Source organism: Scatophagus argus, chromosome 1 (assembly GCF_020382885.2).
Source record: "Scatophagus argus isolate fScaArg1 chromosome 1, fScaArg1.pri, whole genome shotgun sequence".
NCBI classification, from domain to species: Eukaryota; Metazoa; Chordata; class Actinopteri; family Scatophagidae; genus Scatophagus; species Scatophagus argus.
The window spans coordinates 25275374-25292888 of NC_058493.1; the positions used below are offsets into that span (position 1 = coordinate 25275374).

Here is a 17515-nt window from a genome sequence, read left to right on the forward strand (position 1 = left end):
TGAGTTTCATCCTGATCTCAGTGGAAGGTGAATCAATGCTGCGTGTGGAGAGGGCTCTTTTGGTGCTGGAAAGTGTGTAGAATGAGCATGATGCCATAAAATGAAAGCACACACTGACTGTATGAAAAATGAGAGGAATACAAAAGGACTATGTGAAAGAGAAAAACTTAGAATTAGATGTGACACAGGATGAGCAAGTGGCCATACAGAAGACACATCTTCAGCTCTAACTAACAAGGGACAATTTCAAACAGCTCATCTTAATACTATAATGATTTAACCCTAATCAAAGCTTTATTTACTTGATCATAGCCTCATTCATTACTCTTTTACTCAAAAAAAAAAAGAAAAAAAAAGAAAGGTGCAGGAAGCTCTGAATTTGTATCTAAATAGGTGTTGATTGTATTGCTAATCTTGCAATCAGCTCTTAGGAATTACACCAGTAGCTGTTGATTGCACTTATGTTGTTTATCTTTATTATGTTTATTTCCTGGTTCATGTTTTCTGTTCTGTTCACTGCTCTCATCTGGGTGTGACTGACAGTCATAAGGCAGCCAAACTTTTCCTGTCGGGCTGAACTCAGTGGAGCTGCTCCGTTGTTGGCTCAGACATGTGCTGTATATGTGAGATCTTTTTGCTCCTGTTGCTGTTCTTTAAAAGGTGAGCTAACAGTCAAAGGTGCCAAACGTTTGATGAAGAGTTAGACCTTTTGCCTACCTACATACAGGTATACCCATGATATAGTGTGCTTAGCACTGACAGTTATATAAAAATGACAGCTAAAAATCAGCCCCTGTTCATTCTGACTTCTCACACGAGTCCAGATGCTGTGGTTTGGGCAGTTAATTTAGATGCAGATAAAATCAGAGCAACAGATCCATGTGTCTCAGGCTGATATGGCAATTTGCAAACATGGCACACAGTGTAAAAGTAGCACAATACTCACACTGCCTTAAACAGCATAGATCATGCTCAGTTTACTTTATATGTGTTTCCCTCAGTGCACAAAACACATGTCCAATTTGAGAAGCACACATTTCATGTTGCTACATTCTTTGTTGACAATTATCAGTTTTAGGTGCAGAGAAACAACTGACATGCTGGGGGGGGAATCATACATTGAACAGACTGCTTAACTTTGTCATGTAGTTAGAATTCTTCCCAGGGCCACTCCAGTGGGTCACAGGGTAAACTAATATCGTAAAGAGTAGCATAAGAAGAACAACTTTCATTACGCTTTGAATCTTTAATTTTTCTTGTCAATGTTAAATCCTGATGCTTAAACGAATAAATAAAATATCAAATGTTGAAAATATTCACATAAATCAATCTGGCTGACTTTTCGCAACATGGAAGCGGACATTGTTTTATTTTAGGGGGTCACAAGCTGGACGAAAGCTGGGCACCACTGCTGTAAAACATCCGAAGCCTGCTAGATGACTTCACAGAGTCAATAATCATTCAAAGATGTGATGTGAGGTTTTTGGTTTTAGTCTACCACACCACCACACATGCAGTTTGACCGATGTATGCATTACAATGTCAGGAAAATACACATACAGGTAACTTTCTGCTGTCATAAAATTTTATTCCTCAATCTATCATTGCCATCTAACAAGACCCTCTTCATTTAAAATAACCACTGTCACTCTTGCTGGATGTCAAGTCCACCATTGCTCTTGCGTAACAAGTTGGGCCTGCTGTCTCTGATATGTGAGTGCAATCCATCAGGATGTACATCACCTGTCCACTCAGTGCAAAAAGCGACATCGCACGCCATCACCGGTTTCACCCCATTTCACTTAATCCTCTGTTTTTGTCAGTACACTTTTTGGTCTGAGTGCATGTCATGGGATCACATGTGTGAAATTAGCTCTGATAGAGTGTTGAAGGCCGCTTTTTGGGTTAACGCAGTGGTTATTCAGTTGCAGAGTATACTTGTTTAAGAGCGAGGAAGCTTGTTATTCTTGAAGGCAATAATGCCACGCAGCTTAGTGTTCTGTGTGGAGAAAACAAAAAAGGGTAATTATTTTTAAATATTAAGAAAAGTCACAGAGGGAAGGAAACATTGGATTTAATATCTTATATGCACACTCACTTTACACACTACCTTTGGGATATGCAATTTCCTTTCTCATTTGATCTGCACATCTATGTTTTGTTACTGTATCTCTACTTTGCACTTAAAACTAGTCGTCACATCCTTTTAACGTTTATCACTTTCTGAAGGTCATGACAAGTGACTTTGTGGCATCAATCAGCAATAATTTTAATAAAATAAAACAAGAACTGCATGTCTTTCTAGACTGTAACATTAAGCCTCTATTAACTTCAGCAGCTTCTTCTGCTTCTTCCTTGCGTGTTCAGCAAAAATAATGAATTGGTTTCCATTTTCTGCTACTTTGGTTTCTTGTCACTTTTTTCCAGTATCACAGAGAGATCGAGTAAATGCCCTGATGCATGATTTTTTCCCTGCTATTTAGCTGGTGAAATTACATCAGGAGGACATGAAAGGAAGAAGACAATGATGGCAAGACATTTTAGACTAAAAAACATCAGCATCAGCAGCAAAGAGCTGCATGTGTGGCAAAGCTGTCTATTACAATGCTCTGTGAGAACCTGATGGATCCCAGCAGGTTCCAAGTCAGCCTGTAAATCATTCTCCCTCAAAAATACGCATAATAAGTCCTGAAAGCAAATCACTGATAATGACTTTTCTTTGAATTGCAGCTGTAATGCTTCCCGCTGATACTTCAAATCAATACACACGGATGTGCAACATGAAAAACTACATTTTAAAACCAAATGCTGGTGTAAACTAAGGATACCGTTAGCTTTACAGATGTTCATTTCAGGTTTATCGGGAATTTGACACATTTTACAAGGCGACAGAATCTCAGTTTTAAATAATGGTATGATATAATATATACTCTACTTTTCATTACAGAGAATTGAAGCTGTCTTTTGCAAGAGCCCTGCAATAATTCCCACAGTAATGAAAGCTATGATGTACAGCTTTTAGCCATTTATGTTACACTAAGAGATTTTTCTAATATTCAGCCAACTTATTATTGATACACAAAATATTACAAACACTTTCCAGTTTAACGCGGGAGAATTTAGCAACATCAAAGTCTACAGCCTCTGAAATGACCATCAAGTTTCAAACCAACACCTCTTAAAAATCATTTCAACAAAAACCAAACATTAGCACCTTTACATGGGGAGGATGTATTGCAGGGCTATCATATCAGATTGCAGGTGTACCTAATAAGCTGGAAACTTGGTGTAAAATATTCACAGGCAGATGATTAACCTAACATATACTACGGTGGCCAACAAGTAAAAAAGCGCTGCATTAACAGACAGGCGCTGCAAGTACAGAATCGCGCTGCATGTAAGAAAACAGATGCAAAAGGAAAACACTGTGAATACAGAAACGGGTGGAAGCTCAACACTGCCCCTAGAGGCCTGGAGCACTTCTGTTGTATGACTGGACATGTGGCGTTTTCTTTTTGCAGCATGTATCTGTATACGAGACGCGTTTCCGTATTTGCAAAACTTTTCTGTTTATGCAGTGCGTTTCTGTATTTGCAGCGCCTGTCTGTATATGCAGCGCGTTTGTACTTGTCAGCCACCGTACACAGATAGTATAGTGATGTAAAATGTGCAATACTCAAGATGTAAGAAGTGGAAATTGTACTTTTTCTACACAGGGAATGCACTGAATCTTGAACTAGAACATGACAGGGCACATAAGACATGCAAAATACTGTTGAGGTGTTTTTATCTGCATCTAGCAGGAACAATTTTGTTTGTTTTGGCTTTGATGAATGACTCTTGTTTTTATTTCCTTTATTGGTTAACTAATTCATAATGAATCCTAAATGACTGATATCTTATTGAAACATAATAAAGAAAACGGAATATGCTATCAATGCAAACGTAACATAAGACTGAGGAGAGAGGAATCTGGGGCACTAACACTTCTGACCTTTGAGTTCCTGCACACAAGAACATTTCTGATAGTCACACACGAGTGTAAAAGATCCAGGGACATAGTTTCTCATGATTCTCCGCATGTAGCTGCTATTTAAATGTCAGAGTGTCATATATGTCAGGGACGTTTCCAGACATCTATTGACCACAAATGACCCCCTCTGTATGTGATTATAACAGCCCTCAAACCTAGAGAGGCCCTTTTCCGAGATATGTAGATCTGAAGGAGAAAAAGGCAAACCAGAAAATGTCAACGATGAAGCTCTCATATGATATGGGAATGATGATTATATAAAAGGAGTTTTCTGCACATAATCCTGCTTGTTGCCTCGTCCTCCTGCCTGCAGAGCAAATCTCACTAACATCAGTGCTGCTTCAATTAGTGTGCACATGCATTTACGTGGAAACTCTACCAAAAATGCTTCAATTTCATTTGACTTTAATTTATGTCAAACTACTGGCAGCGCTATCTGCCAGCTCGTTGTTTTGGCTAGATTAGTGTTCACATGAAGGACTGACTATCGGTGATGAACTTTAAGCAGAAAACTGAAACACATGTGAGAAACATTAGAGCAAAGACCATTTTCATGCCTTTTTGTCAGCATCTTGGTATTTATTCCACATCCAAATCGAGATGTTGTTTAAGACTAAAGAAATCCCTAGCTGTTCATTACAAAGTCAAATCATGGCCTCCTTCATGGGTCATTTCGTCAGTTAAACCAAACTGCTTCACAGTGTCGCCAACATCAGCAACCTCCTACTGTGACAACCACTTGACTGATTATAGAAGTGCCTCCAGATTTACCTGATTGCCTCCTGCAGAGTGCAGAATGCAAGAACAAATTAAATACATAGTCACAGACATTTATTTAAAGTTCATTTCTCTCTATCTCTATATCAATGACACCCAGTGACACCTTGATAAGATGCTACCATGCACACGACAGAAGTTCAAAACTCAACCCAAGTCCATCCACCTATCCTTCACACAAGAATGCCAGCACGTGTGTGGACATGTGTGTGCGCATGTTGTATCCTGGCCTCCGTTCCTTCATGTGTCATTCGTTTCCACTCGGTTTATACATGTTCTGCTGAGAGTCCAGTTCTGTTTACACTTGCCAAAGAAACATCAATTCGTCACAGTCAGCCATTTTTTATTTAATTTTGGCGTCATGCACCTGGAAGGAGGTTGGAAGTTTGAAATAAGAAATTACAGCTGGGAAATTCTGACTTCAGACTCAGACTGGAATGCAGCATTAAAAAAAAAAAAATGAGAAGAGCACTTTGTAGCGGAAAAGAAAAGAAAATGGTGACATGTGGTCAAAGACTGTTACGGTGCTGGTGTAGATGTGAATTATGATCAAGCAATCTGTAAAATTCAGGATGACTCGATCGTAAACTTTTAAGTGCATCCCCATGTATGACTTCATGTTGTCCTTGTCAACTTTGATAAAAACACAGATTGGAAGAGACACTACAGCATCGTTTCTGCTGTGTGCTTTGTGATCTACTTTGATGTTTACATACGTATCTGATAAATCCACATAAACCCGCATGCTGGCAAGTTCTTCTCTGAACAGTTTGATCTCAGTAAATTGATGTCATTATGTCATTGTTTAGTTCTTCATTTGAAGCACTTGATCGTGTTACCAAAGCAGGTTTTAGTCAAAATTGGTCTCAAATTAATTTGAACATCTGGCGAAAATCAGCAGTTTTCTCACTGCAGCAGTGAACAATATGGTGTCGCAATTTTCTCTCTCCATCATCATTTCTCATGATCCTGTAATTAAAATGGCCTGCTTGCTGTTCAAAATAATAGGAAAGAGTAATTACTATGCATGTGTGTAGAATACACATGGCATCATGTGTTCCTGTAACAAATCCATAAAAGAATTTATGAGTGTGTTGCAGTTATGGGTTTTTTTGGTTTTTTTTTGTCATGCTGTTAGGATTCCACATGTCAAACTGCTAAATACAAAAACATACAGTCAAAATAAATGTCATGTTATTTGACAGCAGGCTCTTTGTGTGTTTACGCAGTGCAAAGAGTGAAGAGTCCTCCATATCTATAACAAATCACTTAGGTGGCCAGTGCTGCGTGGTTTCTTTTCATTTGTCACAATACAGGTCTGCAGAATTTTCATTTTGACCTTTCTTTCCTTTTCATTTCATCCAACCTAAAGTGCCTAAACATGTTTAAAGGCAGCTGCCGTCCATGTGGCCACGTTGCATATAATGGGCCAGTACTGTTTGTTGCTTTTTGCTTGTGTATTTTAATAACTTTTTGTATTCCTCCAGATAACAACCCAGCCAGAGGATAATGTGGTGTTACATATTTTCAATACAGCTACAACAGTATTTGCCAGCAGAACGTTTTTTTCCCCCAGCTGTCTAAAACATCAGCTGTGAATGTCAGAATTAGATGTCATCCCCTCAGAATCAAAGAAAACTGGAGAAAAAGACGAAAAATCTTTTCAGACAAACTTTTTTCACAGATTTTCAACAGTCATGCAGAGAGAAATCCATCGCAGAGGAGGCAGAATAATAGACCAGATTATCAGCCGACACGAGCCACGATGGTCACGATCACAATCATGATCAAAGACACATTCCTGTGTTTACAAAGCACTCGCTAAGACGGATATATTCATACCAGCGTGCGTCTACCTTTGACTGAAGGCAGTCAACTCCCCTCCACACCCACCCACCCACCCAGTCTCTGGAGACTGCCAGAAGGCTTTTGGCAAACAGAGAAAATCATTACAGGAAATTAAACCAGACAAGGCAGACGAACCATGTTAATGATGAGTAAATAAGAGTAAATTCTTTCTTTATATATACCCCATAAAGTCAGATTTAATGACGCTGAATGCAGTTGTTGTTTTTTGTTGTGTGTGTGTTTATTTTTTTTAATGTCATGACATTTAAATCAGCCTTAAGTGTAATTTGGATGACTCACCTCTTGCTGTAAATCCTTGATGATTTTGGTCTTTTTCTCCATCTCCACTTTGAGAAATTTGATCTAAAGACAGAAGGGACAAAACAAAACTGAAAGCCCAGCTTCATTATGTGTTTTTTTTCCAATTCACTGAACATATTTAATGAAGGTTATGCATGTTGAGTTTGCCCATTTTAGTGGTGTATGTGAAATTAAGTGCATTGAATAAAGGCTATTATGGCAATCAATGAAAAGCTGCATCTGATTTGCTGCTGCCAACGATGAAGGACAAATTCTATATTTGCTTTTTATTGTCAACAAATCCCACGAAAATAGCGAAGCCAATAATACATATGACTGACTGACTTTCCCACCATGTCTGCTGCACTCACCTCGAGTCCATCTGTTACTACTGGAGATAGAAATCTTTAAAAATGGACAGTATACCATACAGACAGAAGTATTTGGATGGCCCTCTCGGCTCGGCCCCTGACTTCCAGTGAAGGGAAATCTTAATGCTTCAGCACACCAACACATTTTGGACAATGCTATGCTTCCAACTTTGTGGCAACAGTTTGTTGAAGGCCCTTTTCTATTCCAGCATAACTGTGGCCCAGTGCACAAAGCAAAGCTCCATAAAGACATGGTTGGATGAGTTTGGTGTGGAAGAACTTGACTGGCCCACACAGAGCCCTGACCTCAACCCCATCCAACACCTTTGGGATGAACTGGAACGGAGATTGTGAGCCAGACCTTTTGGTCCAACATCAGTGTCTGACCTCACAAATGCTCTACTGCATGAATGGGCAAAAATTCCCACAGAAAAACTCCAAATCCAAAATCTTGCGGAAAGCCTTCCTAGATGAGTGGAAGCCGTTATAGCTACAAAGTTGTCTATATATTTAGACTGCAAAATGTGTAATGGTTAGTTGTACTTGCCCCAATACTTTTGTCCATATAGTGTTTTTTTTAAGGACCAGTTTCTGCTGTGGATTGATACACATTTAGTCTTTTCATGTGCTTTGTTATTATGAAAAATAGAATATTACCAGATTCTTTAACCAATTTTACTAATCGTTATTTATAGTTTGTACCACAATAAATGATTGTTGTGCAGAAGCAAATATTCACCGAATCACAAAACTTTCCTCTTTGACCCATTCCTTTTTCTTAAAGTCATATTTTTCTCACTTTCTAGCCAGGCACCCTGGGGAGCTTTGAACTAGACCACACCAGGTGACTCACATCCCCGAGTGCGGCAAGATCACATCAAAGGTCATCCTCAGTCACTGTCACTGCCTCTGGGAGTAGTTATAGTAGTTCTATATATACATATATGTATGTATGTATAAACATTAAGAAACAGATGGAATGAATGTGCTGGCGTGAAGCTAGCCAGTTAATTTTATTGAATAAAATGGAATAATAAATAAATTGAAAATCAAAACAGTCTGTATGCATCAGTAGTAAGTCACACTGAATTCTTGTGGTTCTACCAGTGCACTTAGCTAAAACAGTGTTAGCATCTGATTTACTGTCTTTAATTTAACCAGTATGAGCAATGTTTACATTCAGGCAGTAAACTGAGGCTCCTTCCATAATTGAACAACATTCCTCATAAACTGACAGTGGTACAGAGGCACCCTTGCTGTAATGAAACACAGTTATTCACTTTTCAACTAGCTACCCATCAAGTCTTAAAGACTTTTAAATTCTGATAAAAAGTTTAGTAAAGAAAAAAAGTGTTCAGAAATGTTCCATCTGAGACTCTGATTGCAGCACATATGATACGTTGAGGCATTTATTCCTGCAGTGAGCGTCTGCCTATTTCCCACCGTGTGCCTGATTTAATAGCCCATATGCTTATCATGTCAGAGTGATATCTTTATTTATCGCAATCCTTTTATCATGAGCTCAGCATGTCTTGCTGGTGCAGGCCTGTGGCTTGTGTTTATCAGCCAGGGGTTCAAACACCAGCTGCAGAGGGCAAACTGTTGCCATAGTCTGCCACATATTTAAAAGAATGAATTGTGTGTGTGTGAGTGAGAGAGAAATAGATGGGTCAAGGTTTCTTCTTTTTTCATGTTTTTCACTCTGAAAAGGCTATTTTCAAGTGAGGTGTGTCCTTGAGAGAGGTCATCAAGATAGTCTGGAGGACAAAGAGGGAAGGATTCATGGGGCTGGTGACCTCATACCAGGTGTACACCCCAGGGAACTGTAAACTAAGCCTCACCAGTTGACTCACATCCCCAAGCAGGGCATGATAACATCAAGGTTCATGTTTGAGCCTTTCAGTCACTGCCACAGCCCCCGGGAATGGTTTGAAAACACACACACACACACACACACACACTCTGATGCAGCATTTATATTGATAGTAACACCTCCTATATACCAGCTCAGTGGGAAGAATGCAGATATAGTTCTGCATATTTACCCTAATTAAGTCCATTTAGGTCACTTAAATCAGTTTGCTGTATCTCCATATGAATTTTAAATGGTAAGAATGGAAGTGGGACGGAAAATGAAGCTGGTTGTTGGACTATTAAGTTGGACTAAAAGAAGCATAGACTAAGTGGTGAGTGATGGAACGAGTTGTCCGTTAACTGATTAGTTGATGGATAGAAAATGTATTTAAACTGACTGATTAATCATCAAAGATATTCATCAAAGAGGGAGGTATGTAGGCCTCACGGTGGCACTAGAGGAGACATCAGGGGACCACCAAAGTCGTCGAGATTCATCCTGTGGGTGTTCACCATTGATGTCTGTACGTCATTTCATGCCAGTCCATGTCAGTCTGGGTCAAAGTGCCCTCCACAGAGCCATACCTCGACTGTAACTAAAAGTGCCAGGCATTTGCTGGTTTCAACCTGTCAGCTGCGTACGTACTGCTTTTCTACATAAATGTAATAAGAATCAAATATTTTTGTGATTTGACAAAACAAGCGGTATGATGATGTCACATCCCAGGTTTTAAACATTTTGTTGTAAAAATATTTGTCTCATTAAAAGGTAATTAAAACAGTAAGTAGAGAAACCAAAATTATAATTGCACCATGCTTGCAAAAAAGAAAATATTTCTTCTTCAGCTTCTGATGTGCAGAAATGACCAAAATGCACACTCAGAACACAGAAATGGAGAATGTTGCCTGAGATCGAGTCTGGCTCGAACCTCAGTGCCCACATGTGTCGGCATATTTAACCACTTTGTCTTTGTCTTCTGCTTTGGGTGTTTTTTTGGTGATTTCTGCACAGTAGATGCTGCAATCAATATTTTAAATTTTGCCTAGAAGGTGCTCCTGACATTTTTAAAGTTGGTTTTTGGAAGGCCCATTTTCCTCAGAATTTTGTGTGGAAATCCAGACTCAAAATCAGACGGAGTATCTCATGGTTTTGTTGAAAGTCTGTGGCATTTGCATGCTGCAGAGCTGTCCTTTTTAATCTTGAATCTCAGCACGGGTGATAAATACCATTTAACAGACCATAAATGTCAGATTCACGCCATAAAACCCAGCAACCGGGATTTGCCACTGTTCTTAGCAAAATAGCAAGAATGTCACGGGAAATGTTACTGTACTATTGTTTATCTCCCAGAGAGAAGATGACTGGATTGTTGATAACGGTGCATTAAACCTCGTGACTGTGCATAAGAAGCCGGGGCTATTACAGGACAGGCTTCACTGGCATGTATTGAAAATCCCAGCATTATTCCACTGCTACTGTAGCTGTCAGTGGAGCCAGACAGGCCTCATGCTGATTTTTCAATAAGGAGTATGGCGGCACAACAAGAGGTGGATCATCTGGATAGTATGAGGATACAAATATGGACACAAATACGGGACACAGATAGAGCACACGCATAAACACAACTTTTAATAACACAAGTCCCTGTTCATATCAGCAAACTTGGGCAACAGTCACAGCAGTTTGGGGTAAGTATGGTGGAATTCAGTTTGTTTCACAGAAATGGAAATTTACATAAAGGTTTGTCCTCCGAAGAACTAATAATTTCAAGCAAAGCCCCTTTATTCCTGTTTCTCTTCTCTAACGAGTAATATACATTTTGTGGATTAACTCCAAATACCTCCAAATCCTTCCAATTACAATTATAATTACAATCAACAGTGTAAATATTTTTTTTAAAATGTGTTTAGTTTTACAAATCATTACATTTGAAATCTCAGGAGCTGAAATGATTAGCTGATTAACTGATTTGTCGTTCAACAAAAAAACGAATTGATCCTTTCTCATTAGTCATGTTAATCATCAAGCAAAAAAACATTTTACACTTTTTCCAGCTCCTTAAATGTGAAAATTTGTTATTTTTCTTTATCTTCTCTGACAGTCAACTTCATATCTTTTGGTTTTGGACTGTGGCTCCAACAAAATACACATCACCTTGGGCTCTGAGAATCCATCAAGGACATATTTCTTTTTTTTTTTTTTAGATTTCAGACAAAGTAATTAATTGAATTTTATCTACCTTTGTGGGATTTTATTAGACGGAACAGTAGATACTATCGATGGAAAGATGGGTGGATTGATAAGTAAGTGTTCTTTAGGTTATAATGCCTTTCTCTGACCTTTCTAATTTTTGTGTGGGGGGTGGGTGGGGGACACGCAGCTTTCTGCCACTCTCTCTGAGAGTTTCAATTAAGCAGTGAAGCAAGGAGACGAGGAAGCTGGCTGCTGGGTAATGAGCGGGGATCACTGAGGGGCCTGTGTGACAGGTGACGGGGCTGGTTAGAGGAGACCGGATGCTGATGGTCAGGTCAGCTCTGTCTTACCGTGGCCTGCTGCTTCTCCGCTCTCTCATTTGCCTCATCCAGCTGCTTCTGCAAGGCTGCCTGGAGGGACTTCATCTCCTCTCTGTCAAGTGAGAGGAAAGTGAGAAACACTCTGTTAGCACATCCTCCACAAACTCTCAGAGGATTCCGCTGCCTGGCCACAGAATGGCTTTCTTAAATATATGACAGTGGAGAGCCGTTTTGCACAGAAGCTGTTTTTCTTAAAGCAATTTTCACTCTTTTATCTTAGATTAACCTAAAAAAAACAAGTGTTCACCCATTTTATTGGATTAAGTCAAGTTCATGCCAGTTTTTGAGCGGTTAGACAAATGCTTACAAAAGTTAACATATTTAGATGCACTCAAGATTAAAAGTTGATTCAGTCTGCATTCTGGTCTTTCCATTGAGGGAATGAATGATAATGATGATAACACAAACACTAACAGCTCATTTGACATAAATGAGGAGAAATATGTACACCTAAAATGACTGACAAGGTTGCTGTAAGTTACTTGTTAGTTAATTACTGTAAGACCTTACTTTCAGACCTTGTTTACACATTGTTGTTGTTTTTCTCCTCTATGGTGTGGTGTGCGTTTTTGCATATATATTTTCTTCTAACTCAAAAATATTTATTTATTAATATTTTGTTTTCCTGTTTGAACTGAAAGTTTCAGCTACAGCACATTTTCCTTGGCTGTATAAGTGATTATACTTAAGATAATACCCAGTTTAACAAACACTCACTGAGACAAATATGATAAAGACATTGGATTCTAGATTAATAGAGATATGTGTAAAGAAAAATATGGAGTGTAGTATTCATTGTGTTCCATTATGAAGCACCCTATGAGAATTTGGAACCCACCTCCACACTAATTTTAAGCATTCTGTATGAAGACTAGTGATGCATCAAATATGCATTTAACATAAATGTTAATGCATTAAAATGCAGTGGGCACTGCAGCACTGTTTGATGCTTCTGTGCACAGATAACAGCAATGCACACTGAATTATGAATCAAGTGGGCAAGTGATGTGGGTCAGTGGTTTCAAAAACGCTTGTAGAAATCACATCACAAGGCGCCCGAGCTAAATTAATGGTAGCAGTCTATTTACGGTTTCCCAGCATGGCTGTAAGCTTAAAAATATACGACGTGGTTGTAGTCAGCCTGTGGTGTAGTCAAGCGGCAGTATCTTTGATGGCAGTACAGCAAAGCTCAGTTTTGTGTTGAGAGCATCTCATTGCTCAACAGCCATATACTCTTGTATTTTATCTGCCAATGGTCTTGTCTCTTGGCATAAGTTCAGGCTAGCAAACATTTTTCTTCAACGTGACCAGCCAACCACCACTGCTTTGGCATTTCATTTATATTCCTATCTCCTGCATCTAAGACTTGGAACTGTTTTGTATGAATGAGCTCAAAACTGCCCAAACTGACAGAAAAGCATGCAGTGATGTGAGACTGAGATACAGGCTGGTGAGCATACGACAAGTGAGTACAAAGAGCACACTTGAATTAACTGTTACTACTTTGAAACCTTAAACTGTTGTATTTTTACTGTCTGTACCTGGTCTGTTGGTAAACATTTTTTTTTTTTGCATTACAGTTTGTTGTAAAATTACTCTCAGAAAGTAATCAAAACGCTGTTAAGAGTTGTCAGAAATAAATGACTTGCAATGAATCACCTGTCTGCATCTGCCATGATGGAATCAGCGAGTAATCACACTTGGCAGATATGGAACTCCAAAGGTGGATTAATAACACTTTGGGAAAACTGCAGCTCACAAATACAAGCTGGGCAACATTGAGCCAAGCTGCTGCTTTATGGTTTTATAGCTTGATGACATGTGAGAGCTGCCATGGGCAGGTGATAGGCTATTGATTGGATATCAGGATACTGCACACAGGAGGCTGGACCTCAATCAGGCTGACGTTTCAGAGAGCATGAAGGCCACAAATGACTCCTAATCATTAAAAGTCTCATTACACACAACGTTAATCAGACAAGCCTAAGTGGTAAGGCATTTTGTTTAAACACTTTTCCAGCTCACTTGCAAAAAGATAAAATGTTAAATCATAGATGCTTAACGTCCGAGAGACAGGTTTTCATATAAACAAGAAGGTTGGATTATGCATCATCCACTGGCTTCTGTGTATACATAATTAATCAAATTGGGCAAAAGGATGACCAGCATCACTAATAGTGAATGAGCTATTATTTATATTTAAAAGCATTTTTTTTCATTTCATGGGTGATCCAGTATGATGGATACCACCATGCCATTTTCTGCTAAAGGTTCAACACTTTAGATTATTTCACAATTGAGATTACTATTTCCTTTTCTTCTTTCTCTCTCTCAGTGGGCGGGACTCCACTGGGTAAAGGTTACGTCACTTGCACCCGCCAATCAGGATTTCAGTAAAAATGTATTGGTCAACATCACGGACAGTCAAATCGGATCAGACCACAAACACATAGATGTCCTGATGAAAAGGATTAGCCGAGTTTCTGAGCTCTACAGTGGGTGGTACAAATGAGTGAATGTACTCCCATTTAAATGGTTTTCAATATCTTCAATGTTACTTACCACAGGAGCAAAAGACTGATAATGTAACGATCCCATAGATTTATGTTCTAGCTACTAGTTTTAATGAGTTCAGTTTAATTTCTGAGAAACCATGTTTTTTTTGGTCATTTTGAATACTGTAACACCTACAAGTTGGTGCTCTTCTTTGGTGCAGACTGTATTGCTAGTATTTTCAACAACCAACCCAATCTGAAATTTGTATTTATCCAGACTTTTATTCTTGACTTTATATAGAAGAACCATCTGTGAGTCACATAACATTGTTTATGAGAAAAATGAATGACGGATGGTTATTATACATTTCTGGAAGCAGCCTGATACACTTGATAAGTCATGTCTAAGTCATTCATGATGCCCCACTTTACCTTTGTTTGTGGCTGAGCTCCAGAATTTTCTGCACATCCTTCTTGGCCACCGCGTCATCATTTTTCAGTGACTAAAAGAGAAAGGAAGACATTCTGTGTTTTTCAGGCAAGACACAGTTTTGCATATTACATGACAAACTAAACACAAAAATGTTTTCAAAGCACCCACAAAAGACAGGGGAAAGCAAATGTGCTGCATACCATTTCCTTGAATTGTACGGTAAACGCTTCAAAATGTACCCACGGTTTCAAGGTTGCAAGTTCCTTCAAGCAACAGAGAGAAGCTTCAGTGTGTACTACGTGAGTCACGGGGGAACTAAATGTAGAATACTGTAATGAACTGTCAAAAGTCCCAGAATCATAAAATAATTGAGGTGAATAATTTTAAAATGATGCAGCAGATGTAAAATGTTGATGATATCCCTAAGAAATAAACAGTGTCTAATGCTCTGGCGATCTGTGTCTTCTAAAAATCCTAACGAGGGTACAGGCAGGCACACGGACTGGGTTCTACTGCCGCTTAACATCTGCCTGATGGGTAATTATGGATTAGTCAGGTCTCTGATTGCCCTACAAGCCCTTCTAGATATTTTCTATTTGTTATGAGCTGAACAGAAATTTCCAGACTTCTAAGAAAATCTGGAGTCAAAGGGAAAGACATCTTCTTTAAATTGTGCTTGAAGGTAATATTTGTGGCAATTAAGACAACATTTCCACGAACACTGTATTCTCCTCTCACAGAGGGGATGTTTCTCTTCTTCCCTCTCTTCCCTACTCAAAAGTGCATTTATGTTGAAGGGTAAGAGCAGTGAAAGGAGCCAACAACAACTCTTGATGCTAAAGAATGTATATTCACTTCAGAGAAGCGAACATTATGTTGCTCCAACTAAGAGTAGTTAGAAAAATGAAGCAGCTCGGAATTGCATTCTCTCTTTCTGGTGATATTCTGTGATTCATCTGGCGTAGAGCCAGGACTCGAGTAGCCAGGTTTCTACCCCGCATCACTGTCCACAAAAGGACTTCGGATTTTTACAGGACTTGTTTTGTCATCAGAAAGGAGGATTACTGTCACAAAAAAATACAGTTTGGATGCATATCCTGTTTCAAATTTGGATGCCAGACATCTTCAAATACCCTTTCTGGCCATTTTCCAAAGCAGATTGGAGATTGGTAGGTACAGACGTGCATTCAACAAGCCACAAGAGAGTAGTGAGTTCAAGTGCTTAAAAGAAGTTCAGTATGAATATAACTTGTGGTGGAGTAACAAAACCTTGAGTACAGTTCTGGGATATTGGAAATTTTTGTGAGGCTTTATTCTGCACTTTACATTAATCACTTTCTGCCTTACAGAAACCCATTTAATTTCACGCAACCCTTGGCCCAGTGTTATACCTTGCAAAATGCAACATCATAATGCCTCCTGTCCTAAACTTAATCAAGTAGTTTCGGTTTCTAAACTTAACCAAAGTGCAGCTGTTTCACAGTGTCACTAGTCTAAAATTCATAATATGTGAAATGTTTTTCAGCAGCCTTTCTTCTGAAAGTCTAAGCAGATATTATTTTAATTGCTAACTTGATTGCATGGACCTGCATGAGTAAAACTGACATGTAAGTGGTTAAGCAGAGTGTCATAGTATGAAGTTTAGGGACAGTGGCCAAGCTGCTGTATTAGACAAGCTTGGATGTTGGTGCATCCCCTCAGGTTATGTGATTAAGACAATGAATTTAAATAACAAAATAGCTAGTTTTGACTTATTTGCAAATGTTACATGAGGTTATTTTATTAAAGTACAGTCCAAATTGTTGCTATAGAAACATTTAGATGCAGGGCAAAAAACAAACAACTTTTCTGCCTCACAAGATCTCACCCTGGAGCCACTGCCAAGAATAAATTCCCCACAGACAAAGGTTAATTATGACCTCCACTTATGGGCAACTTGCTAAAACTATAAACACTTGCTCCATCAAACCTTTCCAGAAATACTAAATGCTTCTCCCTTTTGGCTTAATTCTCTTTTAAAAGTTGATGATTTTTATGTAGATGATGTTTTCCTCCTGAAAAATAGATTTACTCCACAGTACAATATTCCAAATCCAACCAAACCTCTGCCCTGACCAGCATGCTGGTGCAGGGCCCAGGGCAAAGATAGATGCCAACCTAGCTAGCCTGGAGTACGAAGGCATCAAAGCCTGCCCTGGGGATGATGATAGCCAGACTACATGAGATTTTTCCAGACACATGGGACATATCTCGCAAACACACACAAATGTAGGAAAGGAGTTCATATCAATTCTTTGATTATTGATTTTCTGACAATTCTGTTAGCCCTCAAAAGTTGCCTGAAGCCTAAAAAACGTCAAGACCCTGCAAAGAGGAAATCATCACTCTGAGTGCAGCTTTGGGAGAGTTGCATAGAAACCACAGTGAATCTGGCACCCAAGGTCTAAATGTCCAATAGGGAGACATGTTTTGCAAGATTGTTGTTGCATTCAGTAATGTCACCGAAAAATATTAAATGATTAAAATATCTGAATGTATAATTGAGTTTCTGTTCATTTCTTGTCTTGCCAAGAGCTGGGATGAAGTTGACCTAAACTGACTGGTGAGAAGTGATTTGCAGTAGCTGGCACTGACATAATTGTGTTTTGTGAAATGCTCATTGAATTATAATACCTACAGTATAAAAGGGTACATTACATAATAAAATGTCCAACACTGGTATTTGGCAGAACCACCAAATACCTCCATTTGCAACAGGGATAAGAATCTTCATTATCATCTGCATAAATCTGTCTTTTTCCTCGTAAATTATGCAGAATCACCCTTGCTG

General features: G+C 38.9%; 1 protein-coding gene across 1 annotated transcript in view; it reads right to left on the minus strand.

Annotated features, from left to right (window-relative positions):
- luzp2 (leucine zipper protein 2) overlaps window positions 1–17515 on the minus strand; it is a 127617-nt gene that overhangs the window by 44402 nt on the left and 65700 nt on the right. The window contains exons 3-5 of the mRNA XM_046394645.1: window positions 14685–14755; window positions 11728–11809; window positions 6959–7021 (exon numbers count right to left, since the gene is read on the minus strand). Of these exons, the coding sequence (XP_046250601.1) occupies window positions 6959–7021; window positions 11728–11809; window positions 14685–14755 (216 nt within the window). The remainder of the gene's footprint in view (window positions 1–6958; window positions 7022–11727; window positions 11810–14684; window positions 14756–17515) is intronic.